At 44.0% G+C, this 27763-nt stretch overlaps 1 protein-coding gene across 1 annotated transcript; it reads right to left on the bottom strand.

Annotated features, from left to right (window-relative positions):
* Positions 1–3027: 3027 nt before the first annotated feature.
* On the bottom strand, positions 3028–12794 carry SLC25A28 (solute carrier family 25 member 28). The gene is made up of 4 exons (XM_028098779.1): positions 12489–12794; positions 6468–6696; positions 5278–5334; positions 3028–3880 (listed from the first exon to the last, which is right to left on the bottom strand). The coding sequence occupies exons 1-4, from the start codon at positions 12777–12779 to the stop codon at positions 3363–3365; spliced, it is 1095 nt and encodes a 364-aa protein (XP_027954580.1). The 5' UTR covers positions 12780–12794; the 3' UTR covers positions 3028–3362.
* Positions 12795–27763: the final 14969 nt, after the last annotated feature.

Genomic DNA, 27763 nt, shown 5'->3' with positions numbered 1-27763 from the left:
GAATGTTAACAAAAAAATGCATAGAAAAAAATACTAGATGATGAGTACATCAAAATGTTGTCATATTTTCTGGGTAATGGGATTGGAGTTACTTTCTTTTTATCTATTTTTAGAAATTTTATAAAATTAGCATGATTTGTCTTTTATTGGCTTTTGCAAAATTATTTTTTATTTCTATTCATCAAAGCCTCCTCTTTCCCATGACCTCTGACCTACACTTATCTTTTCTGTCTCTAACTCTTCTTGTTGGTTCTGTATAATGTACTACACAGCTGTATTCTGTCGTGTGTCATTACAAGATTGTTTCATTCATGTTAGTCTTGTCTCTACAATTAAGAAGGAAAGTTTTCTCTGGCTAACCTGTGACTACTTTTGTTGCTTTGGCATAGAGGCGTGCTTTGGCATGATTTCTTGCATGGCATAGCACTGTGCAGGAATTGACCACTTGATAGTGGCTTGGTCCTGGATCCTCAAGGTGCCACATGACCTACCTGGCTTTCCAGAGAGGCCCTGGACCTGGGAATGCCCCAAATGCCCACAGCTCTCATGGGGATGAAAGCGAAGCTTGGCTCCTGACCCAGGTATTCAGGAACCAAGATTGTTCAACCCTCTCACACTATTCTGTCTCTATCTGCTCTAGTGATTGGATGAAGAGACCTGCAGGACCTAAGGCCCTGTCCGGATTCCAAACCAAGGGTCCTCCAGCAGCTAGGGCACAATTGGAGACTGGAAGGTGACTTTTGCATTCTTTTCCTCATTGTTTGCGAACGACATTAGAGCTGAGAGAATCTTTAGTGACTATCATCCTTTCAGACGTTACCCCGTCTCCTATTCTTTTTTTTTTTAAATATTTTATTTATTTATTTGAGAAGGAGAATGAGATAGAGAGAGCATGAGAGGGGGTAGGGTCAGAGGGAGAAGCAGACTCCCTGCTCAGCAGGGAGCCCGATGTGGGATTCGATCCCAGGACTCCAGGATCATGACCTGAGCCGAAGGCAGTCGCTTAACCAACTGAGCCACCCAGGCGCCCTACCCCGTCTCCTATTCTTAAGAAATGGTCATATTGCCACAGTGCCTACTGTGGTCTGCATACCACGCCAGACAGCAGCTCTGTCCAGCCGACTGCAGGGACAGGTCTGGAGAGGCATCCCTTTGTTCTCACATTCCATCTGTGCTGGGAGGCAGTGACTCTCTTACATTTTTACCGGCAAACCCTGTGAAATGGCCTCTGCAATGATTTCCTCATGCTCGTTTTATTCCATGGGCGACTCAAACTCCAGTGGCCACAATTTAGCCATTACCATCTCTCTTTTCCATCGCTAAAGCCGAGGGGCAGCGCAGCTTTAGCAAGGCTTAGAACAGGAGAGTCTGCTGTTCCCTTGAAGGTTTTCTCAAGTGTATTCAGACACGGTTCTCCACAGATTCTTGAAGGGCTGTCAGGTAGGAGGAGGGCAAGATTTATTCTGTAATGGATTTCTACTGCAACCCTAACATCACGCCAGTCTGGCACTTTCTGTCTCCCTTGCCACAGTCCCGGTCCAGGCCACCGGGCAGCCTTGCCTGCGTGACTGTGACAGCCTCCCAACAGGTCTGCCTGCTGGTCCAGTCTTGCTCCTCTAATCCCTCCTCAGAGAGCCTCAGTGATCTGTTTAAATTGTAAATCTGATCACACCACACCTCTGCTTAAAACCCTGTAATGCGTCTGTATTGCCTTCAGGATAAACTCTAAACTCTTTAGCATTGCTTTTAAGACTCAGCGCCTGCTTTGCTCTCCGGGTGCATGCCTTGCCCAGATTGTCAGCCCTACCAAGTCCCTTGCACACTGATCCCTGAGCACTTCTTACTCTCTCTCACCTCTCTCTAGAACATTTCACTTCCTCTCTTCGCCTAGTTTGGCTAATTTGCCTTCCAGGTGTCACCTCAAATGTCACTTCCTCCAGAAGCCTCCCCAGTCACCCGAGGCCAGAATGGGTATTCTTACGCATGTTTCTTGCCATTTGATCTTGTAGGTGCCTGTTTACATTTGCCTTCCTCTCCGACAATAAGCTCGTTGAGGGCTGGGATGGCTTTATTTATCACTATAACCCCAACATCAGTGTCTGACGCAGAGACACTCAATAGTTACTGAGTGAATGAATGAATGAATGAATGAATGACAGATGACATAACAAGGATGACAGATGGGTGTTCTTGGACGTAGATCTCCACTCTGTGTACTGAAGAACTTGCTACTAACTGGTGCTATCCAAACAAAGGAACAGACCAACCCAGGAAGCACAGTGAAAGCCTCATCGCTGGAAGTCTCCAGACAGAGCCTAGTCAGGGGGGAGCTCCCTCAGGAGGCAGGTTGCAGTATGAGCCCTCTACGCATTTCCTGTCTGCAGGAAGGCACAATTAGGCTCACTTCCGGGAGCAAAAGATCTGGTTTGGGGTTTTAGTTCTGCACTTGCTGTGAGAACTTGAGCAAGGGACAGCCTCTCTGAGCTTTCCTTACCTGTAAAATAGAGATGATGCTTGCACTGCCTACTTCACAGATTTTGTGAGAACCAAATGAAGTCATGTACGGTAAAGTACTTTGTAAAAGCCTTAAAGCCAAATGAAAGGTATTATTTACCACATAATCTTTAGGTCTTGCAGCTTCACTGAGAAACTCCTGTTCTACAACAACATTAGAAAACAAAGTACCACATGGGAAGTTGTACTTTGGCAGGCAGAGCTGGGAGAGTAATCTACCTCTTCTGTTGGCACATCAGTGTCCCGGGAAGGCAGTAGTGGGGATCAAGAGTGCCTGTTTAGCTAGGATCTGTCAAAGGCCATGTTCCTGCCATCAGGGAGATTCCTTGAAGCCTACTGTAAAACAAAGGGAGTAGGGCTCCAATGTCTTAAGTCACTGTGAAAATCAGCAGAAACCCAAACTATGGACATACGCGATAAAGCTTCCCTTTGGGCCCCTTGATTCATGCTTGAAGTCAAGAGCAGTTGACAGCATTTCACTTCCCCTTTGGCAAAACAAACCCAAGGAAACCATTGAATTTAAAGGCTTTTTATTAGGAACCACGGGAATGAGCTGCTTATCCCTCTAGAATAGTCTAGAGCAGGTCATCAGGCCCAGGCTGGAGAGAGGCTGTCAAAGGTGCCGTGGTGTGCTTTGCTGCACTTGCTGAGGGCCCGGAAGGGAAGGTGGCGGCAACGGAGGCTGACAGGCACTGGTGTTAGCCAAAACACCATGAGCCTGGGGGGAACCCTCTGCCTCCCTTCCAACTCCACTCAAGGCTGGAGCATGCCAGGAGACGGAGAACGTGGCTGGAACAGGCAGGACGCAGCAGTGCTGAGCGCTTGGCAGCGTTCTCCGCCGCTTCACTTCACTTGCCTGCCCTCCGCTCTTCTTGCCGCTTGGTGATCAGGTATTTGAAGAACTCGTACACAGACCATGCAATGGCTGTGGAGGGGATCTGGTAAATGACTCGAGCCTGCACCCCTCGGAAGTAGGCGGTCACCCCGCCTACTTGATACACCGTCCTGAAGGCACTGGCCATGCCTGTGATGTGTCCTGTGATGTTCGAGTTCAAAGCCAGGGATTCCTGCGTGTTGAGCAGTGTTTTGCAAACGTCCAGTGGGGTTGTGGCAGCAGCAGCTACAGCTCCAGCACAGGCTCCAGAGAGAACGTGGGAGCTGGGGTTGTACCGTCTCTGGGGGTTAAAGTGCTCCTGCAGGAACTCATAGGTCATGAAGTGAATGGCTTGGAAGGGAACATTCATGGTCAGCTGCGTGGTGTAGCTACGATAAAAGGCGCCGGCCCCTTCATTTTGCCACACTGCCCGTACACAGTCTGTCACCCGGTGGTACGGTGAGTTGTACATCTGCATCCTCTGCTTGACCACTGGTGGTGCCGTCAACAAGAAGGAAGGAAATGATGCCAGCAATCAACCGGTGAGCAAGCATATCCAGATTCAGAGTCCCAAGTCAGCGGGTCAGCCATTGGAATGGAGAGAGGAAAAAAAATATGAGTGACCTGTCACTAATATGTTAATACGTTAATGTCTCATACGTTAAGGTTTCCCTTTTTTGAGAGGGAATAGGAGAAGACTGATAAAGGGCCAAAATATAACAGACCCACTTCTAGTAGGATTTCCTTAAAACCAACCAGTGAGGGGCACCTGGGTGACTCAGTTGGTTGGGCATCTGCCTTCAGCTCAGGTCATGATCCCGGGGTCCTGGGATGGAGCCCCGCATCGGGTTCTCTGCCCAGTGGGGAGTCTGCTTCTCCCTCTGCCTCTGCCCCTTTCCCGGCTCATTCTTTCTCTCACTCTCAAATAAATAAATAAAATCTTTAAAAAAAAAAACAAAAACCAACCAGCCAGTGAACACATAATACATGTATGATTTAGAGACTCCAGAGGGTTTCCCTGAAATAAGTACCTACCTACTATCATTATCTTACCCATTCATAAAACTCAAGACAAGAAATGACTCAGTGGCAGTGAACGTAATAATGAACAGATAGCCCTAATAATCCCAATCCTCAAGTATGCAGAGCACCCAACTCTTATGACACGAGGATAGTTAATCCTCCTAGAGGAGAAAGGCTACCAAAAAGAAAACAAAATTCTTAACCAGGAAGACTGTGGCTTCAGTTTCCAAACATCTACTCCCTCAAGTGGATAACATGGTGCGAGCTCTAGATCTTCAGCTTAGGTTTGGCCCTTTCCACACCATGACCTAGCCAAGACAGGTAAAGAACTGGAACTTAAAGAACATGGCAACCATGTTATCCCTTCATATTTGTTCGAGTACCTCATTCTCCACCTGGAAAGCCAAGATCCAAGCAGCCATGCAGGAACTGAGCTCTACAATTTCCCCTTTCATTCCTATTTCAACTATCTTCATTCCAACAAGAAAGGCAAGATTTTTAAATGTTAAAATCCATCTTCACCTCTTTGAAGAAAAGTGAAATAATCCGTTAAATTTTCAGAGATCAAATCCACTATGGAGAGGACTTCCAAGAAGGCCCAGGAATAGGCCAAGTAGAGCCATATCTTTTTTCAGAGAAGCCCCAAAGACGAATGGAATCTCAATGAGTTTGCTTCCTAGGGGCTCCTCCTCAGTACCGACAACATGGAGGGAGCGCCCTCTACTGGTAAGGCACAGTAGCAGAGAAGGCTTTCCCCCCAAAACCGACCAGCTGCTCCCTGGCTTTCTTCCACAAACAGAAATAAAGGAAAATCCCAGAAATGCCGATGCAGCTGCCCACAGAAGGAAAGGCGGCGGAATTGTTACCTTCTGCTGGATTCATGGCCGCATCATGCAGTAATGTTGCTACGCACCCGGCCGCACCTGCAAAGGAGAAAACAACTGCCACATGCAAGGCCAGGAGAGGTCAAACAATCCACTGAGGCCTGGGGTGGGGGTGGGGGTTGGGGGATGGCCAAGCCACAGTAGGACGAGGGTTATAAGAGCCAGTTCAAAAGATGGGGACCCACTACTCCTAAACCCCCATTCTGAGAAATGAAGATATTTGCTCCCAGCAGCTGAGTAAGGTCACCAATCTAGGTGACCACAGGTATACTAGGAAGGCCTGGAAGAGCCTAGGAAAACAGCCCAGATTTTATAAAGACACTTCTGAGAATAAACGCAGTTCACGCCCCAGATAGGAACCAGAGCCACTGAGGCCAAGGGATGCCGGCATCGGCTGCCTCCAGTGGAGGGAGAACATGACATGAGGGGTGGCGGGGTGGTCAGATTTGCACCACAGCATCTCATCTTCCATCCTGCTGCCCCTGTGCTGCCCAGTCCATCTCCAAACTCTACACCTGTCCAACTAGACCTTTCCTTTGGGTCCTGAACTGCCATATCCCTCACCACTCCTCTCCACTCCCAATTTGGTTTTCAATCCTCAAGCACCAGGCTGCTGTCTCTTCCCTTACTTCCACATAACCTCCAACCCTCTGGTTTCTCTGTGCAGAAGTCCCTTGGCCCCACCCCAATTCACTTGTTGAGGCCTGGTCATGTCATCAACAACACAAACTGCCTCTGGTCAGTCAGGATCCTGAAAAGGTGAGGCAAAGAGCAGGGGCTCCATTAATGTCTTCCTTGGGTGGCCGGGTCACCTCTGATCCTGCCCTGAGGAGGACAGCACCCGACTATCAAGAAATACAGTGTGTGGGGGGGGTAGTTCAGTGTGTCTCCACATTACCAGGGCATTAGAAGTTGATGCAGGGAGATGAAAGAGTCGAACTGGTAGGTAAGGGAAGATACTGTAACACTTTGTTGAGGTGGTCCCCAAAGAGGGGTGGGGTTGAAGCAGGCCGTTGGCTGAGAACATCAGGTTTGGAAGTCCCTCCCCTATAATCTGGCCTAGCCCAGCCCAGAGCTTCAGCTCCAAGCCATGCTGAGACTGGAAAGCATTAACAGCAGCAAAGCCCAGAGAGGTGACAAAGTGGGGGAACCAGCACAGGAAGGCTCAATACCGTTGGCAATATGGCTATTGCCCCCAGGGTGGATTACATCACTCAATGTCTTTTTTAACTTTTCGTAGCAGGCAAAATAGAGGGCATGGGCAGGCCCTGCGCCTGTCGCTGTGACGTTCAGCCCTCGCATAGGCCTCCACAGGCCCTCTGTTCTTATAATCCTCCAGAGTGCCTCCAACACATTGCGATAGCGGGCGGCTGGGTCAGGCTGTAGGCTCTGCATCCGGGTCTGCAATTATAGAAAGAAGTGCAGGGTCAGCGATGCCAACTTCTCATTCAACTTCCCAACTTCGACACTAAGGCTGCGGGCACTTCTACGTGAAATCGTGCCAACGTGCAGGAGTACCACCTGGCACCCAGTTTTACTTCCTTCCAAATTTGTGTCCCATCTTTCTAAGACGTGGACCTTTCTTTTGCTAGTCATCGATGAGGGGAACACCGTTGCTGTCTCTGAGAATATCACCGCTTGGGAAGTATCCTTGAACTCTGAAATGATTCATAGCCTCAGCAACAAATACCAAGCCTGTGTTTCAGGAGAAGTTGCTTCTGTGCCTTAATAAACTCGGGGCCAAGAGTTCTTTATAAATGGATTTTAAAGTCAACTATTTACTGTCTACAACATACTTTATGCATTATTTGCATGAGGCCCAACATTGGTCCTAGGCCTGCTTCCTGATCGCACACTACATTAATGAGATGATAGCTCATCCTCTGTTATATCCTGGATGATTACCTGAACTTCTCGGATTATTCGGCATGGGCAACTGGGCCGGTAGGTTGAATTCTTGGCAAAGGTAGCAATTGTAATCGATGCTACTCTAATGTCCTGGGAAAGAACATTTACCCTGAAACTATGAAAGGTGGAAACCAACCTAGTCCCTAAAACTGAAGGGACTTCCAGATCTCTACTCTAAACTGAATGAATCCCCAAATTGGCATCAAATAATATCAGTCTTCATGAAACATAATCCTTGGAATTTCCAGAGGATTCAATGACTGGGACAAAAGTACATGGTAGACACTTTGTATAATGTTCCTGGACAAAGCTGGATTGAAATTTGGGAAATGAATCTTTTCAAAACATTCCCCAAATCACCGACTCTCAGGGGAAGGGTGTGTCTCCTCATGAAAATCTCTTCTTGTCTGTTGATCCATTTCAAGATTAAGGTAGCATGGAGACTAACAATATAAAACCAATGTCCAGTGCCTGGAACAGAGTACGCATTCAAGATTTGTTTGCTGAAAGAATGAATGAATGAATGAACGAACAAATGAATCTTAGCTGTCTGCACCAGTTCACAAAGTAAGAAGTAGGCTATCAGTGAGTCAGTAGGCGCAACTAATGCCCAAGTACAGTTTAAATTCCTGCTTCACTCCGATTACTGATTCAATTTGAACCTTCCTTTAGCCATCTGGAATCCAAGAGTACTGCCTCTTCTCAAGAGCAAGGGGTGGGGGTGGGGGGGCGCCGAGGACTAACCAGATTAACAGGTCCTAGTTAGCTGCAAGCAATCCACATTCCTCTAAAGTTATTTTCTCCTCCTTGCTACCAACAAAGAACTGGAAGCTTAAAAGATTACTGCAAGTTCAATCAGAAATACAGTATCACTTTTTACAATCTGACACATTCATTCTACTTCTCAAAAAAAAAAAAAAACCACCAAACACCATAAATTTCCAATAAAGGATATGCTTATGAATCTTTCATATCACCCAGGGGTATAGAATCCATTAGAGGAGTTATTCAGTGACTACAGGTTTTTGCTGGCTACGGCTGCTGATAAAGATAAACTGGGTCTGGTTTCCATGATATGTGTTTCCATAGGTTTGTTTGAAACTGCTCTTGTATAGGGAGACTGTTCAGAAATTGCATTGCTCTGCTGAAGTCAGTGGCATTATTTGAGCAACCAGGCTTGAAAGGTCTGGCCTGAGATTTGCAATCTTTCAACCTCAAGAGAAACCTGGACTGAAAGTTACTTTGAACATTTTATACACACCTCTACATCTAACTCACAATTCTACTTATACCCTTATGGAAAGGACCCAGGCATAAGCTATGCCAAATATAAAAATCAATATGGCTTCCCAAATGTGTGAGCCAATAAATCTTTCTTCTGGAGAAAAATGAAATCTCTACAAGTTTATGAATAGCCTTCAATTATTAAACAAAACAAAACAAAACACTGGCTTTGAAGAAAAGTGAAATGAACTTAATAGGGAGATAAGTGGTTTGGTAAAAGACAAGCCACATTTGAGTCAGAAAGCTTGAGTATGAGCCCCTGCTTTGCTAGATGTGTGGTCTTGGATATGTCACTTAACCTGAGTTTCAATGTTGTCATCTAAAACATGAGACTAAGAATGGCTCATGGGGCTGTTGTGTGGATCCGGAGAGGGCATGTAAAAGCCATTGGTAGTTTATGAAGCACTAGAAATAAAAGGCTTTTTATTGTATCCAAACACGGTTCGTGGACATATTTGTTCATGTCGTAGAATTTATAGATCATGGCAGTGTTGTCTCTTGTATACATCATTTCACAACTGTACATGGGCAACTAACTGGTTCTTAGCCACTAGTAAATCAGGTTTAATTTTGTATTTTTTTGTTTTAACTTTAAAGTTTCTCTGTGGCTATAATGATTTTTATGTCCAGCTATTAATCTGGAGGTCATGTTGAGGAACGAGCACTATTGTGAAACTCTGTGCCTTGCTTGGCTCTGGAAATCTACTTCTGGGAGACTGCATGGAAGGCCTGAGAGTCAGACTGGGTTCAAATCATGATGGTGCCACTTAACTTGCTTCCTTTTCTTCATCTGTAAAATAATGAAAATGATGTATACTTCATGAAATTACTTCAAGGATTAAATGAATAAATATATGTAAGGCACATCAGTTAGTGCTTGGCAAACAAGAACAAGTGCCATTTATTGAATAATAAGTATTATTAGATACAAGGAAGTCAAATAAGCCAGTGTTTCCTAACCTTTCATTGGTGAATGTGTACAGATAACCGTTTACATCTGGAGTTTGGAAAAGATTTCCCTTGCTCTTTCTCTTTAACTTATTATGTAAGTAGATTATTTATGTCACCATTACAGAGCCAAAAAGTAGCACGTTGGTGACAGGTGGGTACTTAGCCAGATGATTTGGGGAAGATTCTGACTACTTTGGCTGCGGAGCCTATCCCTATAGATAGTCTGGTGTTTGCCTCTGAGGCCCAGTAAAGGAAAACCGGGATATATTTGGGCTCCCAAACCTCCCTATTGTGACCATGTAAATAGTTGGCTGAATAACTGTGGCCTGGTGAGGTTATGCTAGGTTCCTCCCAATGATATTTTAAATCAACTTGACCCTGATAAGTGGCTGGGGTGCACAGGCTTGCATGCCAAGAGGCAATGTCAACTTTCATTTGCAAACACTGTGGTTGCTGTTTAGGCTCCAACACAGATACCTGCCTCTAGTCTTAGGGATGGTTGGGCTGCTCTTCTTCTCTACCACCATTTATGCTAAAAGAGGAACTGGGAAGCCCTGGGACAAGTGAACTTCCTGGGAAGTCCTTTCTGAAGGAAGAGATCTGAACTTTCACGTCTGCACAAGAATGTCTAATATCCTACGGACATTAAATCTTACAACCTAGTTGTTCTCTCTAGTCGTTTAAATCCCAGCATTAATGGCAAATGAAAATGATTCTTCTAAAATGAGTTCTTGTATCTTTGAAGACTCTTGAGCATTTTTTTCCCTCTGGATCAAATAATTATTTCTTTAATATAGGGCTTTGAGGCATGACTGTAATGTCATCTGACTAATTTTTTAAAAACAAACACTGCAAAGTTTATGTAAATGAATAAGAACTATTCTTCAAAACAGTTACCTTGGAAGGCTATAAGTAACTTATTCCAGCAATGCTGTGATTATGCAAAATATTTCTGGAACTCCTCTTTCAGAAGTGTTCCCGCAGTGGGTTTATCAGCCTCAAGAATAAATCAGTGTCCTTGCTTTCTGGTCCTACCTTCTCTTTGTCTCCAATCAGTATTACCCATTTTGATCTTCCACTTATCTATCATTTTTTATTCCAAATGGTCTGTTACTAAAAAACAAACAAACAAACAACTCCATTTTGTCACAGGGCAAAGCTTTGCCCTCTTTAAGAATATTCACCCAAATATTCTAGAGGCATTTCTAGCAGAGGAATCTATAAAATATTTACAGCAACAATATTATGTAAAGATATGGAATAAGGAGATAGCCCCCCAAGGTAATGGGACAACACTTAAGTTGATAAGTTATAGTAATATTTCCAAGTCAGTCACATTGTTACATTGTATTTTTCAAGTCATTAAATAATTTCCATTGCTTTCCTTGATCTAGTTTTCATTTGATACCCATCCTGAAACATAGCACCCTAGTCCCCCCTGCTCTCTACTCACAGTCTAAGTATAGTGAAGTTACTTTACTTTGCAGTTTGGTCATTTTAATTTTTTGATATATAGCATTAACAGCTCACAGTCATTCAACCTAGACTTTACTACATAAATGTCTGAATCTTTTTTATTTGTACTTACCCACTTTACATTTTAATACTGTTAGAGCATTAACCATCCTCTTACTTCTCTTGCATGGATTTTACTGTTTGTTTCTATTCCTCTCAATTGACAAGGGTATTTAAAATTCTAATATCCATTTTAACCAAGTGCATCTACCAGTTTCAATGGGTATGATTATTGGTAGGAGTTGCCTTGCAATGTGCTAGAAAACTATCAACTCAATGTCATTCACAAAGCTTAATGAGCACTTTCCCCACTTATTCATTCACACTACTAATGAAAACATGTGAGAGTACCAGAACCAGGGAGAAGCAGAAAGGATAAGACTTTGTATTTCCCAACTCAATACTCTCTCCTTTTGAATATGTAACATTTTCCTAATTTGAGGAGAAAACACACATCAAAGAGCTGTGAGGATACTGTTTGACCATTACCCATAACATGTAAAGGAGGTGTCAGTCTCTGTCAATACATTTATTTCAACAGTCCCCTGGAATTTACTTTTTATTCAATTTAGTCCTCACTTTTAGAGGTTGGTACCTTTGCTAATGCACAAGAATAAGAACTATAAAGAACAACCTGTTCGCCTCTTCACCTGACTTCTTTACCCACTAACCAGTCTGCTTGGTTGTGGCTGCAATTAGTTTTTACGTTCACAGGAATCATGCCTTCATGTTGCTCCCCTTTCATTTTCAATATCATCAGCCTTCCCTTCTAGGCAACACTCCCCTTTTGTCAACTTCACGTAGCTAAAGAAATACACTGTCAGGTCCATCTCTTGTCTGGGGGCTGATGTGCTCCCTGCACATACGAAATCCTAATCCCAGCTTAGTTTTCACGTTCAGGAAATAGGTGGGGTATCATGCTTGCTGCAGAGAAACCGAAACCTTTTCCTGAACATGGTCTTTCCCAGATTACTTCCAGTCTGGAACTATGAATTCTGACTGCACAAATGATTTCCAGTCACTCATGGGCTAAGATTCAATACGTAAATACTTCATCTAGCTGAGAGATTTCAGATTTCGGTTCCTGCCCCATCACTTCTAAGGACAGACACAGCAAGAAGCTTGTAAAAGCACTCGCCCAGAGAACATCTCAAGCCATTAAGATCCTGTTCAGGGTCTGATTCACCCCAGTTGGCTTAACCTTAAATCAAGTCAGTATTACTTACCTGTTCCATCCCATCCCACCCTATTCCTGTTTAGTCCCAGCTAGGATCCAGGACTTTGGCTGACAGATTTTCTTTCCATAGTCCCGATTCATATCTCACTGACGGTTAGAAATGGGTCCTGGTTCCTGGGTGGGTTCAATTCCCAGCCGGGACCTTGCTTGCATGGAGTATCGGTCGAATCGTATGGCGGTGGCAGGAGCCAGGAAGAGACCCATGTTGGCTACGGCTCTCGGCCGGGATCCTGGCTCTGGACAGGACCCAGGGGTGGGGTCAGCTCCAGGTCGGATTCGGAGCCGGTCCAGGTCTCACCTTGACGCAGTCGATGGGATACATCACGCAGTGCTCCAGGATCCCTGCCACGGCGCCCGCCACCATGTGCGTGGTGACAGTGGCTCCAGCCGGCAGCGCCTCGTAGTCCGGGCCGGAGTCCGGATCCTGCCGTACCGGGGGCCTGCAGGCCCCGGCGTCCCCGCCGCCGGCCCCCCGGCCCACGCCCCGCTGCAGCCACCCGTCCAGCAGCGCCGACTCCCCGGGGCTCCGCCCCGGCCCAGCCGCCGGCCCCCCCGCCACACCGCCAGCACCCCGCCCCTCCAACTCCATCCACCCGGGCCAGCTGCGGCGCCCACCCTCGCCGCCGCTGCCGCTGCCGCTGCCGCCACCGCCCCCCGGCCCCGTCGTGTCCGCCTCAGGCGCGGCCCAGAGAGCCCGGGGCCTCCGGCTCCCGCTTGGCCCACGGACACACCCCTCAGCCAGCCATTGGTGCAGGCGCCAAGTTAGCCCCGCCCCTTTGCTTACGTACGAAAAAGATGTCTGTGGTATTAGAGAAGTTGCCTGTCATTCCTCCGCCCTGCGGCGTTGCTACGGTTTAGATCCCACCCCTTCCCCTTTGATCTTGGAAGCTTCTTGTTTATTGGCCATTGATTGGCCAACATGTAAGAACAACCCGCCCACTGACTTTTCTGGGGGGCGGGAGAAACTTAAGGGGGAACTTTGATAGGCTCAACCACTCTTGATACTTTGACCGCGGCCATTGGCCCTCACCACGTCGGGATCCGATTGGCTACGGGAAGAGAGCGAAGAGCCCAGGGGCGAGAGAGACCGGATTTGGACCCCAGACTAGTGCTTGGGGAGGTGCAGGTGCTGCAGGCCGGGTTCTCTCGGGGCGGGACGGGGGGTGCCAGGCCTTCAAGGTCAAACCGCTGCAGTCTGCCGTTGGAACTGCGTTCGAGCGCGGACCCCAAATCCCCAGACACGCGGGGTCGCGGGCGGGCGGCCCTGGCCCAAGAGCTCTGTTCCCGCGGGATCTCGGACCGGCGTGAGGTGGAGCCAGCTTGGGCCGGTTATACCCTGGCGCGGCCCGCGGGCCTGTCCGGGAAGCTGTTGCGACATGCGGGCGGTGGCCCGTTAGACTCCGGTTGGAGCTGGCGTGCTGTCGTCTCCCCGCCCCATGTCGCGCGCAAGCCGACTGACTCCTGAGGGCCCTGTGCTCCTCAGGCCTCGGCGTGCCGCCCTGGGCTTGCACCCGAAGTCGCCCAGTAAACCCCGCGGTTGTTGAATGAATGAGTTCTCGGGGCCCGCTGTCGCTGGGTCCTGCGCCAGGCCGAGAGCTGGAGGCAGGAAAAAGAGATGTCGAAATGGGGCGGGCTGATTCAGACAGGTGGAGAGGCCGGTCTGGAGGCAGCTGCCCAAACAGCACAGAAAGTACGGCGACTGTGGAGAAGCTCGGACATAGAGTTTTTCCCTGAGCTGACGCACTGATGACCACCACTGCCTGGTGGTGATTGCCTTTTGTGATAAGACCGCTGTCTCTCCCAGGCCGGTCGGGCGGCTCGGCCAGAGTTTGAGAGGGGCACTCACTGGTTAAAGAACAATGCCAGCGATTCCCAGCCTGGAGCACCACCTCCTGGGCCGTGACGTTGCGCGGGAGCTACACGAGGGCTGCTGGCTCTGTTGAGGAACGCAGGAGCTTTCTCCACTCCTCCGTAGTCCGTGCTTCAGTATCCCTTGTCTGGAGCGTGTTTGCACAAGCCTCCCCAGTGTTTCCAGCTCTGTCCTTACTACCTGTTTTACCGAGATGATGATGTAATTGTGAATTTCTCCATCTCGTTACAGCTTTTCTTCAAGGAAGAGGCTTTCCTTTTTTTCTTTAAAGCTTAGCCCTTCTCTGGGCCTCTGGGGGTTTTTGTTTGTTTTTAACTGTTTTATTCATCTATTCTCCTCCTTAGCAATGGTTATTAACCTTTAGGTCTGGACCTTTGCGAAAGCAACAAAACTACAAATGCTCTTCCCTCCACTTCCCACCCCGCATGCACACATCTAAGGGTCCATGAACTTTAGGTTAAGAACCCTTCTCTACATCTTCCCTCTTCTCCAGCTCACTTCCCTTGAGAAATGAGTAGGTCTCAAAAGATAAACCACCGAATCCTGCTAGAGTACTAATTCCCTCTACGGCCAAACGACTACAGTAATGATACCTGCTATATCCTTTCTCTCCTTAACCCCTATATTTTTAAAATTTTTTCTTTAAAAAAAAAAAAACGATTTTATAGGAGAGTGAGCAAGAGGGAACACGAGCAGGGGCAGAGGGAGAAGCACACTCCCTGCTGAGCAGGAAGCCCCATGTGGGGCTCCATCCCAGGACCCTGAGCGGAAGGCAGACACTTAGCGGACTGAGCCACCCAGGCTCCCCAACCCCTACATTTTCACTCCTTTATTCAGTGGCCACAAATGACCTTTCCAAATGCAATAGTCTTTTTCTCATTCCCCCTTGCCCCCACTGACCCATCCCTCACTGAAATTTTTTCCTCCCGAGGAACCACTCTGTTGTACGTTTTAGACTTCTCAGTCTCCTAGACTTCTCTAAACACAGAGGGAAAACATTCCGAAAGGGTTAATGCTTCTTGTTCATTTTCAGTACCTTAGAGGAACTTACCATTTCAAATGTTTTCCCCATTGAACCTGTATTTCCCTTCCTTCCTTTCTTTCTTCCTTTTCTTTTTCTTTCTTTTCTTCCTTCCTTCCTTCCTTTTTCTTTCTTTCTTTCTTTCTTTCTTTTTTCTTTCTTTCTTTCTTGCTTTCTTTTTCTTTCTTTCTTTCCTTTTTCTTTCTCTTTCTTTTTTTCTTTCTTTCTTTTCTTCTTTTAACTTAAACTTTAGTGAACATACAGTGCAATATTGGCTTCTGGAGTAGAATTAAGTGATTGATCACTTACATACAACACCCAGTGCGCATGATAACGAGTGCCCTCTAATACCTATCACCCATATAGCCCACACCCACCCACTTCCCTCCATCAACCCTCAGTTTCTCTATCATTAAGAGTGTCTTATGGCTTTTTTCCCTCCTTTTTTTTTTTTTTTTAAAGATTTCATTTATTTATTTGACAGAGACAGCGAGAGCGGGAACACAAGCAGGGGGAGTGGGAGAGGGAGAAGCAGGCTTCCCGCGGAGCAGGGAGCCCAATGCGGGGCTCGATCCCAGGACCCTGGGATCATGACCTGAGCCGAAGGCAGACCCTTAACGACTGAGCCACCCAGGCGCCCTCCCTCCTTTTTTTCTTTTCACCATTGCCATGTGTTCATCTGTTTTCTTTCTTAAATTTCACATATGAGTGAGATCATACGGTATTTGTCTTTCTCTGACTTATTTCACTTAGCATAATACATTCTGGCTCCAACCATGTTGTTGCAAATGGCAAGATTTCATTCTTTTCCATGGCTGAGTAATACTCCATTAAATATATACAAACCATGTCTTTATCCATTCATCAGTCAATGGACATTTGAGCTGTCTTCATAGTTTGGCTATTGTTAATCATGCTGCTATAAAGATCGAGGTGCGTGTGTCCCATTGAATCTGTATTTTTGTATCCTTCGGGTAAATACCTAGTAGTACAATTGCTGGATCATAGGGTAGTTCTAGTTTTAACTTTTTGAGGAACCTCCATACTGTTCTCCAGAGTGGCTGCACCAGTTTGCTTTTCCACCAAGAGTGGAAGAGGGTTCCCCTTTTTCTGCATCCTCACCAACACCTGTTGTTTCTTTTTAATTTTAGCCATCCTGACAGGTGTGAGATGGTATCTCATCATGGTTTTGATTAGATTTCCCTCATGATGAGTGATGTTGAGCATCTTTTTTTAGCCATCTGGATGTCTTTTTTTAGAAATGTGTCTATTCATGTCTTCTGCCCATTTCTTAACTGGGTTTTTTGTTTCTGGAGGTTCATTGCATACTTCTTAACTGAAATTTCCACGTGAACATTCAGTAAATATTTATTGAGGACCAGTTCTGTGCCTGGCACTGTACTTGAAGCTGGTGACACGGGACACAGTCCATGGAGCTCTCATGGAGCTTGCTTTTTAATGAGGGGAGGGGGATAGACAAAAATACCAGTTAGCTCTAGGTACTATTCTGATAACTGAAATAGGGAGATATGATAAAGTGTGAATAGGTGGCTACATTTATTTGGCCCGGGAAAGCCTTTCTGAGAAGATTAAATGACAGGCAGGAGCTCATGATGAACCCAGAGAAGAGCATTCCAGAAGAAACACTAGGTACAATGACCCTAAGGTGAGAACAAGGTTGGTGTATGAAGGAACAGAAAGTCACTGTGGCTGGAACATGGTGAGAGAAAGGGGGAGTGACACAGGATGAGATTGGGTGAATATCCACCTTAATTTCTGGCATGACTTGGCATGTTCATTCCAAATTTAGCCTTTGAACTTCCCACCCCAACCAATTCCTCCAAAATTTTTCTTTTCTACCCAACCAGACTCTAAAGCTGGGAGTCTTCTGCAGCTACCCTTCAGAAATACTCTGAAATGTTTCTTTTGTTTGTGCTTTCCTTTTCGTTCCAATTGATATAGTTCCCCAGTACCTGATCCCTTCACATCTATATTGTAATAACCGTTGAATGTCCTCACTACCTCTGGGATCCCCTGGCTTCATCAGTATTTTGATTCCCATCCTTCCAGGTACATGGTAGGATTGTTCTTCCCACTTCCTTAACGATAGGCAGTGGCTATGGATTTGCTTTGACCAGTGAAATGTGAGGGAAGCGTGAGAGCCACACACTAACTTTCCCTGCCACATGACTGGTGATGTTTAGAAGGTCCCATCAGCCTGAGGCCCTGGTGAAGATTATGAAGCAAAGTTGCCTACTTGCCACCCCCTTCCTCCCAGATGGACATTCACCATGAGTAAGAAATAATCTTTGTTTTTTTTTTTATTTTTTAAAGATTTATTTATTTGAAAGAGAGAGAGAGAGCAGAAGAGAGAAGGAACACAAGCAGGAGGAGTGGGAGAGGGAGAAGCAGGCTTCCCGCGGAGCAGGGAGCCCGATGTGGGGCTCGATCCCAGGACCCTGGAATCATGACCTGAGCTGAAGGCAGACGCTTAATGACTGAGCCACCCAGGCGCCCCATAATCTGTTTTTAAAACAGATTTTAGGATAATTCTATACCATAGCAAAATCTAGCCCACTGCCACTCAGACTTTAATGTGATATTAGTCACCTGAAGAATTTGTTAAAATGCAGATTGTTACTCTGTAATGGGGTCTGAGATTCTGTATTTCTTACAAGTCCCCAGGTGACACTGATGCTGTTAGACCCTGGACCACACTTTGAATAGAAAGAACCCATCCTGACTATATGATATACCACTCTCAACACATCTACACACACTACCCTACATCTCACCAGCACCTAAACTTCCCTAAACCAATTAGCAAGCAAAGAAGTTTCTTGGAGATTTTTTTTATAAGCCCTCAGTAGCTCCTATACCTGCAGCTCCTCAGTCGGGCATTGCAGAATCTTATTTTCTTATATCCCTAGGGTAATCATTTCCATATTCTCCCTTCTATACTGTCTTTTTTCTTTTTTACCTCTACCTATGAGACTATTCATTGTCTCACTACTGAGTCTCATTTACTTTCTTTAGTAACAGAAACCCCGAGTTTTAGCTTGGAGCTAAAAGTCCAGCTGAAGTCCATATTTCCCCCAGCTTCCTCTACAGCCAGTGTTAGCTATGTGACTAAGTTCTATCTAATGGGATGTGAGTGTAAGTGGCATGAAATACCTGGGTTCTGCCTTTAAAAGGAAAGATTATGGGGGCACCTGGGTGGCTCAGTCAGTTAAGCATCTGACTTCAGCTCAGGTCATAATCTCAGTCAGAGTCCTGGGATGGAGCCCCATGTTAGGCTCCTCACTCAGCGGGGAGTCTGCTTGTCCCTCTACCCCTCCCCCCAGCTCATACTCTCTCACTCTCTCAAATTATTTTAAAAAAATAAAAATAAATACAAGGAAAGATGACGTTCTCTGAGTATTTTTTCGCCCATGTTCTCCCTTCTTGTCATTTAGAATATAGCCCAGAAGATGTCAACCATTTTTGGCCATGAGACAAGGCTCCCTACTTGAGGTGGCAGAGCAAAAGGTGGAAGAAACCTGCTGCCTTATGGGCAGTAACAGTAGTACCTTTGGACTACTCATGTGCTGGTACATGAGAGAACTTGTTTAAACAGTTGCTGTTAGTCTGAATCTTTGTTACAGCATCAGATTTATATCCTCACTGACACATCTTCATCCCTAGAATGCATTTCACCCTTTGTTCTTATCAAAATTCTCGTTCTTGAAGGTCCAAAACAAGTCCCACCACTCCTTCCGGCTTACATGACCATTACCCTCTTTCCCTGAACTGCCATCCCACATGACCATATAAGGTATGCCTGTTATACAGAATGAGATTGATTCCAGCAGCCACACCTGAAAATTAGACTGACTTCTTTACAGTCACTTAAAGAGAAATTGATTCCTAAATTATGAAGAGTAGACCCTAAGAGCTGTAGGAATTCAGAGATGGGGCAATCAGTGAGGACAGAAGGCATAAAATGACATTATGTGTTTGAGCAGTTTACAAATGGAGAGTGTGCACAGGAAGATATTTCAAGAAGGGTGTGGGAACAGTTTCAAGGGAATCAATTTGTTATTCCTTGTCTTCAGCATCTTTGCTAAAATTCATCTGAGAAAGCATTTGAAGCATCTCTCCTTTCCTTCCTCCATTTCTTAGTCTGTCCTCCCACCTTATGAAAGAAGGGTACCTTCACCTATCCATCTTGCTACAGTTCATTGCCCTGGGACATACAGATCTCCAGGTAGCTGAGTGGTCCTGGTGCTAGCAAGGCGCCCTTCAATCAAGGCACAACTGTAGATGTCATGTCTTTCTCTGGCTTATGTATATTTCAATTAGGGCAAAAGATGGCTTTAGAAATGGGTATTGTGGTCCTTGTGGGATATTTGGTGTACATATAGTACAGTGGAGTAAAGGGTTTTTAATTTAACCACATCACCTAGTCCAACCCCTGTTATCAAAGAATACGTTGTTTCTGAGGGAGATTCCCCTTAGAATACAGCAAAAAGAGCATAATTAAATGTTAAAGGTAGTAGTGCCTTATTTCATTCAGCTGACACACTCCTGGTAAGGTCTGTGTCTTATCTATTTATCCTGGGGCAAGGATAGTCAAGATTTATAAAAATGTATGCTGGGAAGTAATAATGTGCTACAAAGTACAATGCTCCCTCTCTAGTGAGAAACAAGAAAGCTGAGTGATGCTCTTCATTTACTCATGTCTCAACTTTGGTCTCAATTTTATATTTTGCATAATTTCTATAAGAATAGGGAAAGTCCTGTTTAACTTTCACAGATCAACACCATGCCTTCAGCTAAAAGGAAATATGTCAAAAGTAAAGTCATATTTTTGTTTTTTCTTGAATATTTATTCAGGCTCGTACTAAAAACATACTCATTTTCTTTTGTCAACAGATTATTGGCTATACCATTTCACACCCCCTGGGATGGCTATCATCAAAAACACAGAAAACACGTGTTGCCAAGGATGTGGAGACATTGGAATCCTCACACATCGCTGCTGGAACCATAAAGCGGTTCAGCCACTGTGCAATATAGTGTAGCGGGTCCTCACAAAGTTAAACATAGAGTTACCGAATGACCCAGCAATTCCACTCCTTGGTATATCGAAAAGAAGTACTTAAACAAGTACATGTATATGCTTGTTTATAGCAGCACTTTTCACAGAGGCAAAAGGTGGGAACAGTGCGCATAAACAGAAGAATGGATAAACAAATTGTGTTCATACACAAGATGAATATAATTCCGCTGTAGAAAGGACTGAAGGAGTGACATATATTACCATGTGAATGAACCTCAAAAATATGTTAAATGAAAGAAGCTACTTATATGAAATATCCAGAAGAGGTGGCTCTATAGAGACAGAATGCAGACTGGTAGTTACCAAGGCCGGTGGGGGGAGGCGGGGGTGATGAGATAGGAGAAAGTGCTTAATGGGTACAGGATACATCACCTTTTGGGGGTGATGAGATGGTTTGGAACTAGGTAAAGGTATTGGTTGCACAACATTGTGAATCCACTAAATGCCACTGAATTGTTCACTTTAAGATGGTTTAATTTTATGTTATACAACTTTCACCTCAATGGTAAAAAGGCAAGATTGGCTAGCACCCCACAGATGAGCTGAAGAAACTAGGACCTCATTATCCTCTCAAATGTTTGTGCCTCTGTAACTCCAAACAGCAGCTCTACACCAGTCTTTGTACAATTCCTAGGTTGTCTCACATCAACTTGAAGAAAACCTATCTTGGACAAAAGTGAAAGATCTGGGCAGCGATTGTTAATGGATACAAAGTTACTTTTTGGTTGATGAAAATGTTTTCAATTTATACTGTGATGGTTGCACAACCCTGTGATTATACTAAAACCCACTGAATTGGGTGAATTTTATGGTAAATAAATTACATCTCAATAAAGCTATTCTTAACACACCAGAAGGTCTAATTGAGATACGTTGAAGAGTATCTTTTTCTGGAACTCCAGTTTCATCATCTTTAAGCAATAAACTGTAACCCTCTGCACATATATTTGGGGGGGTAGTTACTGTAATCACACCATTCTTGTCTCTTAAAATTTCTCCAAAAGGATCTTGTTTATGAAAGAAAAAAAGCCAAAACAAGGAAAATTACTAACTTTGATCTAAGAAACAAACATAATCTCACCTCTGACTCATAGGCAAAAATCCAGAAAAATTACTTTGCTTCACTGGTTTTTGTCTAGTAGAAAGTTTCTGTTCAATTCATACTCAAATTGAGTTGAAACAGACACAGGGAAAAAAATATTGTGGTCACTCTTATTTGGGCACCAGTTTCCTTATTGCCACTCATTTTCATGCTCATTTATACATTTCTATCATATCCTTATTACTTTGACAGGAACACGTAAATTCTGGAAATAATGCCCCCAAACAATTATTTTTACACTTTTTTGTAAGCCCTGTACCTAACCGTCATATAATACCTTCTCTTCTTTTTGCTGTTTATTTCCACAAAGTAAAACCGCACCCTTATTTTTTTTAAGATTTTATTTATTTATTTGAAAGAAGTGGGGGCACGAGCAGGGGGAGGAGCTGAGGGAGAGAGAAAATTTCAAGCAGACGTGGGGCTCTATCTCACAACCCTGAGATCAAGACCCTGAGATCATGACCTGAGCTGAAATCAAGAGTCAGATGCTTAACCGACTAAGCCACCCAGGCGCCCCTAAAACTTCACTTTGAAAAGCATCTACTTACGTACCTGGTAAGACAAAGTGTACCACAAATGTAATTTAAGATATAATGTCCTGAACTTGAAGAAACCATTTCATTTAATTAGAATATCTCCTTCTCAGATGGTGACATGTTCTTTTAATTCTATCAAATGTATAATTTTAAACTTTAAATCTTGAAATGAAATTACAAACCTGTATATAATATTTTTACTATACCAATTTCTACCCATCTGTGATGTCTCCTTAAGGCACTTTAATATGACCTAAATAACTGAAATAGGCCTTTGTTCATAATCAACAAGAAAAATTATGAAACACAACCAATTTTGTGGGGTTTTGGCTCCAAAACCAGAATAGCTTTAAGTGAGAGAGAAACAAGAACAACTAATAGTCACTTGACTTTTGTGTCTCTTCCAGACACTGAAAAAATGATTACTCACATGAGTAACACATCCTTTTGCAAATGAGATGGTTCCTAATCCCTTTACAAAATTTAAGGAGATGGAAAAATTGTGACAAAGATTTGGCAAAACTCTATTCATTCATTTATTTGTTTTTGTTTTGTTTTGCATTCACTTATTTTTGTAAAAATTTTACTTGGTACCTACCTATAATAGGACAAGAATTGGTGATGCACTCCATCTCACTCTATCAGAAGGTAACAGTCATCTAATGATCCATGATGTAATCTAAAATATTCTAAAAGCCCCATCCATCTATGAAGAGGTACAGTCCAATAAATTTTACTTTTTTTTAAGTAGGCTCCCCACTTAGCGTGGAGCCCAACGTGGGGCCCAAACTCATGACCCCAAGATCAAGACTCAAGCTCAGACCAAGAGTCAGATACTTAACTAACAGAGGCACCCAGGCACCCCTTACTTTTTATGCAGGTAATTATTCATCAGAATCTTATATTGTTTTCATATTCCAACTCAATCATTATTTCCCTGATGCCCCAGGCTGATCGGTTCCCCCATCACGTGCCTCAGGTCCTCTACTTTGTAGAGCTTAGATAGTTATAATTTTGCATATGTTTATAAAATTATTTCATTAATGTCTGTATTACTAGTAGATGGTAAGCCAGCCCCATCAGGGCAGGGAGCATCTTTTTACTTTCTTTTTTTCCCCTGCACCTTTATATCTTCAGAATAGCATTGTACTTCAAACTCTCTAAGTACTTGGTAACATTTATTTGAATAAGAGACATTGATGGATCTTGGGCCTGAGCTACTATGTCTCCCCTTGAGTGGTGGCAATGACTCATCCAGTGAGTTCCAGTTCTTTCGCTTGGCTCCCTCCAACCCAAGGCCTAACCTCCTCAGGTGTCCTGGCAGTTGTAACCAGGGACACCACCCAACAGGGTGCTAGCAAAAGTCATCCCTGTCCTAATCTTGGCATTAATTTTGGGAAGCACTCTTGGAAGAGACAGGCCCTACAGTGAGTTCAGGAGCCACGACTGGAAAAAGCCAATGTCACTACTTTGTAAGAGTTTATTAAAAGGTCACATTTGAAATAGGATCCTAAAGATATGGAGAGTTAATTAAGCTAAGTCAGATGGGGGTGGTAAAAGGCATAAGGGAGGCAAAACCTTCTGGACAAGAACACCATATTACAAAAGTCCTGTAATGAGAGGATTGGGCCAGTGATTCAGGGCTAGGGGAAGCGGTTTTGAGATAAGCCTGGGAGTGAGTAGGGGCCACACCATGAGAGGCTCTGAAGTCATATTAAGGGAATCAGTTTATATTAAGAAAAATGGGATACCATTGTGGATTTTAAGTTGAAGCGAGATAACATGGTCAATTTTGCGTTTTGGAAAGGTCACTTTGGCTGCGAAGAAAGATTGAGGGCAGCAGCCCTGGAAGTTGAGTCATTATTCTTATTTTATGGATAAGAAAATGAATATAACTTCTTCAAAGCCACATAGTTAGTAAGTAATGAAACCAAGCTTCAAACACAGGTCTGAAAACTTAACCACAGTCGGCTGCCTTTCTAGATCAAGGTAATAAACCACCAAAATAGAGTTAGTTAAAATGATTTTTTTTTTAAGTTAGAAACAAGAGGCTTATCTCTGATTCATCCTGACTTTACCTTGGTCACGACTGTTAGAAAATGAGAAGGAGGAGCTGAAGTTCCATGACTTGACCTAAGCTTCAGTTACCTCATCTGTAACATGGTAATAACATGTATTTTATTGGATTGTCTCAGGATTCTATCAGAAAAAGAATAAAGTTGTTACTCTAATATCAGTCATATAGTTAGAACTTGACAAAGGTTGGGGTGCCTGGGTGGCTCCGTCGTTAGGCGTCTGCCTTTGGCTCAGGTCATGATCCCAGGGTCCTGGGATCGAGCCCCGCATCGGGCTCCCTGCTCCGCGGGAGGCCTGCTTCTTCCTCTCCCACTCCACCGCTTGTGTTCCCTCTCTCGCTGTGTCTCTCTGTCAAATAAATAAATAAAATCTTTAAAAAAAAAAAGAACTTGACAAAGGTTGATCACTATCGCTATCATCATAATTACTATTACCTGTTTTTCCTTTTTGACTGTCCATCCGGCTATCACAGAAATTGCTGGCAACATGTCACCTAACTGCTGACCAAGAAACCACGACTAGTCACTGTCCTTTGCTAGACTGGAGCACCAAATGTGGGATATCTCACAAATAAGCCTGCTTTTCTCTGAACAATAATATTCTTACTTCAGGTCCATGTCATGTGTATCCTCAATTACTGTATGAACTTCATACCATAAAGAGTAGATTTAAATATCCTTAATTCCTTAGGTAAAATGGCTAGAATTACAAAACTTCCCTTGAATATTATCAAAGAATGTAATGGTCTATTGTCCATGACATACAAAGAAGTAAGCTATCAGCAGGGGATGAGGCTTAGGTTATTTATCTAAGTAGATATGATGTATTTTTAATGCTCTATGGTGTTGAATCCTTCATAAATATGGCATATATTCTCAAAGTAACTAGCCACAGTTATGGAGGCAACAAACATTATCGACAATAGAAACAACATAATTACCAACAAACAATAAATTATGGCAGCAGATGTGGGTCTCCAACCCATGAACCTTGAAGCCCTGATTTATCCGTGTGGTTTTCCTGGTTGTCCTCTGGGTCCAATTCCCATTTTTTACTCTTTTTTATACAGGCACATCCCTGACCCTCTTACCTGGTCTCCGCCTTATCCAATGCTCATTTCTTCATTATCTCCTTTTAATTAATCAAATCTTTTCTCTTCATCCCTTAGTCTTCCTTGCCTTTACAGCTTATTCATTACAAAATAATGTATAAAAGCCCAGGCATTTACATTAATTTACATTAATTATAACAAAGGGGTTATTCAAATATTTTAGGTAGTGGAAAATTATCCTTATAGTGACAAAGATAAAACTGTTTCACCTTTGGATTTCATTGCCTCCCTTTGAGTTTCTTACTGGGCTTCAGCTGTATGTGTGCCCAGCACTGTGCTGAGAGGCTAAAAAGGATGAGGAGAGGCAGAGAGTGCAAAAAGAAAAAAAAAGGAATGAACTGAAATCCTCCTTTGCAAGAAATTTGCAATTGCTAGTGAAAAAAAACCCATATATGCATTACACAACGATAACAGCCACCTTTTATGAAGGGCTTACTATGTGCCAGCCAACGTATATATTATTTCTTTTAATCCCAAGTGGTTGTAAATTAGTTATCTACTGCTCTGTGACAAATTACTATAAAACGTAGTGGCTTAAAACAGCAGTAAACATTTATTATCAGTTTCTGCAGGTGAGGTATATGATAGTGGTTTAGATGGAGGGTTAGGGCTTGGCATGTCTCATGAAGTGCCAGTCAAGCTGTCAGCAGGGGTTGCAGATACATGAAGGCTTAACTAGGGCTGGAGAATCCATTTCCACAATGACTCACTCACACAAACTGTCAAGTTGATACTGCCTGTTGGCAGAAGGCCTCAGTTCCTCTCCACATGGGCCTCTCCAGAGAGCTGCTAAGGGTCCTCATGACATTGCAGCACACGGTACAACATTCTTGGCAAATTACTGTCTTTTTGATTATAGTCATTCTAGTGGGGATGTAGTAGCATCTCCTTCTAGTTTTTTTTTTTTTAAGATTTTATTTATTTATTTGACAGAGAGAGACACAGCGAGAGAGGGAACACAAGCAGGGGAGTGGGAGGGAGAGAAGCAGGCTTCCCGCAGAGCAGGGAGCCCAATGTGGGGCTCGATCCCAGGACCCTGGGATCATGACTTGAGCTGAAGGCAGACATTTAACTGACTGAGACACTCAGGTGCCCCCTCCTTGTAGTTTTAATCTGCATGTCCCTCATCACTAATGATGTTGAACATCCCATGTGTTTATTCGCTATCTGTATATCTTTTTTGGTTAAGTGTCTAAATATTTCTTCCACTTATAATTGGGTTATTTGTTTGTTTGCTTGTTTTTTTACCACATGGTTATTTTTAATGTCCAGCATTTATACTATGAGGGCCAGAGCTTTCTTCCCAACTCAAGTTTATAAATTTTCAATTGGCTTGTGAGGCCAATAGGGGTACTTCTTCTTGTCTAGTTTGGTTTCTGGGAAGACTTCGTTCAGGTCCTCAATGGTCATCTGATCAAATGGAATTATGTTCTTCATCTTCTCCAGCTCTTTTTTCATATTCCTCAGTCCTGGCCTTTGAGAGAGACAAAAACTCAGCATAACTTTTCACATCTTCTTTTTCTTCAGCATCCACCTGTACAGTATATTTATCCTCTGGCACAGGAAACTTGAGGGCATTAAACTTCTTCTCAAAGCCATCTACCAAGCCAGCTATATGTTTTCAGACTTTTACTGAATGTATGGGGCTGTAGAGAGGATTATAACATAGCACAGAACTCAAAGCTGAACCCTAGAAGTCAATACTATTATCTGAAGTTTCCCTGACCACTTCACCTTAGGGACTGTGGTGATTTAAAAATATGTCTGCAAATTGATACTTCTCCCTTCCAAAGGTGGAGCCTAATTGCCTTCCCCTTGAAAGTGGGCTGGGAGTTAGTGACTGGCTTTTAACAAATAATATGTGGCAGAAGTGAAGAGATGTGACCTCTGAGGCTAGGTAATAAAAGGGATAGAGATTTCACCTGGTGCTTGTTCTCAGATGGCTCTGGGAGAAGCCAGTTGCCATATCATGAAGACACTCAAGCATTCCTGGGAGAGTCCATGATGTGAAAAGGAAGTGTGGCCTCCCACAGACAGCCAGGATCCACTTGCTAGGTATGCAAGCATGTCATCTTAGTATATCCTTTAGCCCCAGTGAAGATGTCAGATGACCCCCCCGCAACCTGGCATCTTTACTGCCATCTAATGAGAGACCCTGAGCAGAGCTGTTCCCAAATTCCTGACCCACGGGAACTGAGAGATGATAATGCTTATTGTGGTTTTAAGCTGCCGAGTTTTGGGGTAATTTGTGATACAACTATAGAGAAATAATGCAGGAAATCTCTCATGGGTCATTCTCTTTAGTCTTGTTTGCTAGCAGCTTGCACAGGTCCCTCTTTTCCTTCATGTCTTTTCCTTTTTGTTTTACCAGGGCTTCCCAAGCTTAGTCTCTAGAAGGAATGCTCAAAATCCTGTATTTTATTAGGCAGAGCAATCAGTCTTCTTGATCTAAACCTCTTCCACCTAGGCTAAGCCGAGGGATCCCACTTTCCTTGACCAAACACACCCATTAAGGTCCCAAATCTAGCTACTCTGTCTTCCTATCAGGCCAACTGGTACCAGGTCCATTCACAAAGCTGCCAGCTTTTAAAACAATTATTCTTGCCCTAATAGAAGCATCCATGAGCAAAGTGCTACAAGAGCAGAGAAAAAGAAGCATGTAGGCAGACTGGGGGAGCTCGTAGGTGACATGTGAGTTGAGTTTTGAAGGATAAGCAGGAGTTCCTTTGGTAAAGGAGTGAGAGAAAGTCATTTAT

Source organism: Eumetopias jubatus, unplaced genomic scaffold, assembly GCF_037043125.1.
Source record: "Eumetopias jubatus isolate StellerSeaLion01/CBP00866 unplaced genomic scaffold, mEumJub1_p1.0 scaffold_17, whole genome shotgun sequence".
In the NCBI taxonomy this organism is placed as follows: domain Eukaryota; kingdom Metazoa; phylum Chordata; class Mammalia; order Carnivora; family Otariidae; genus Eumetopias; species Eumetopias jubatus.
This window is presented reverse-complemented; position numbering and strand designations above follow the sequence as displayed.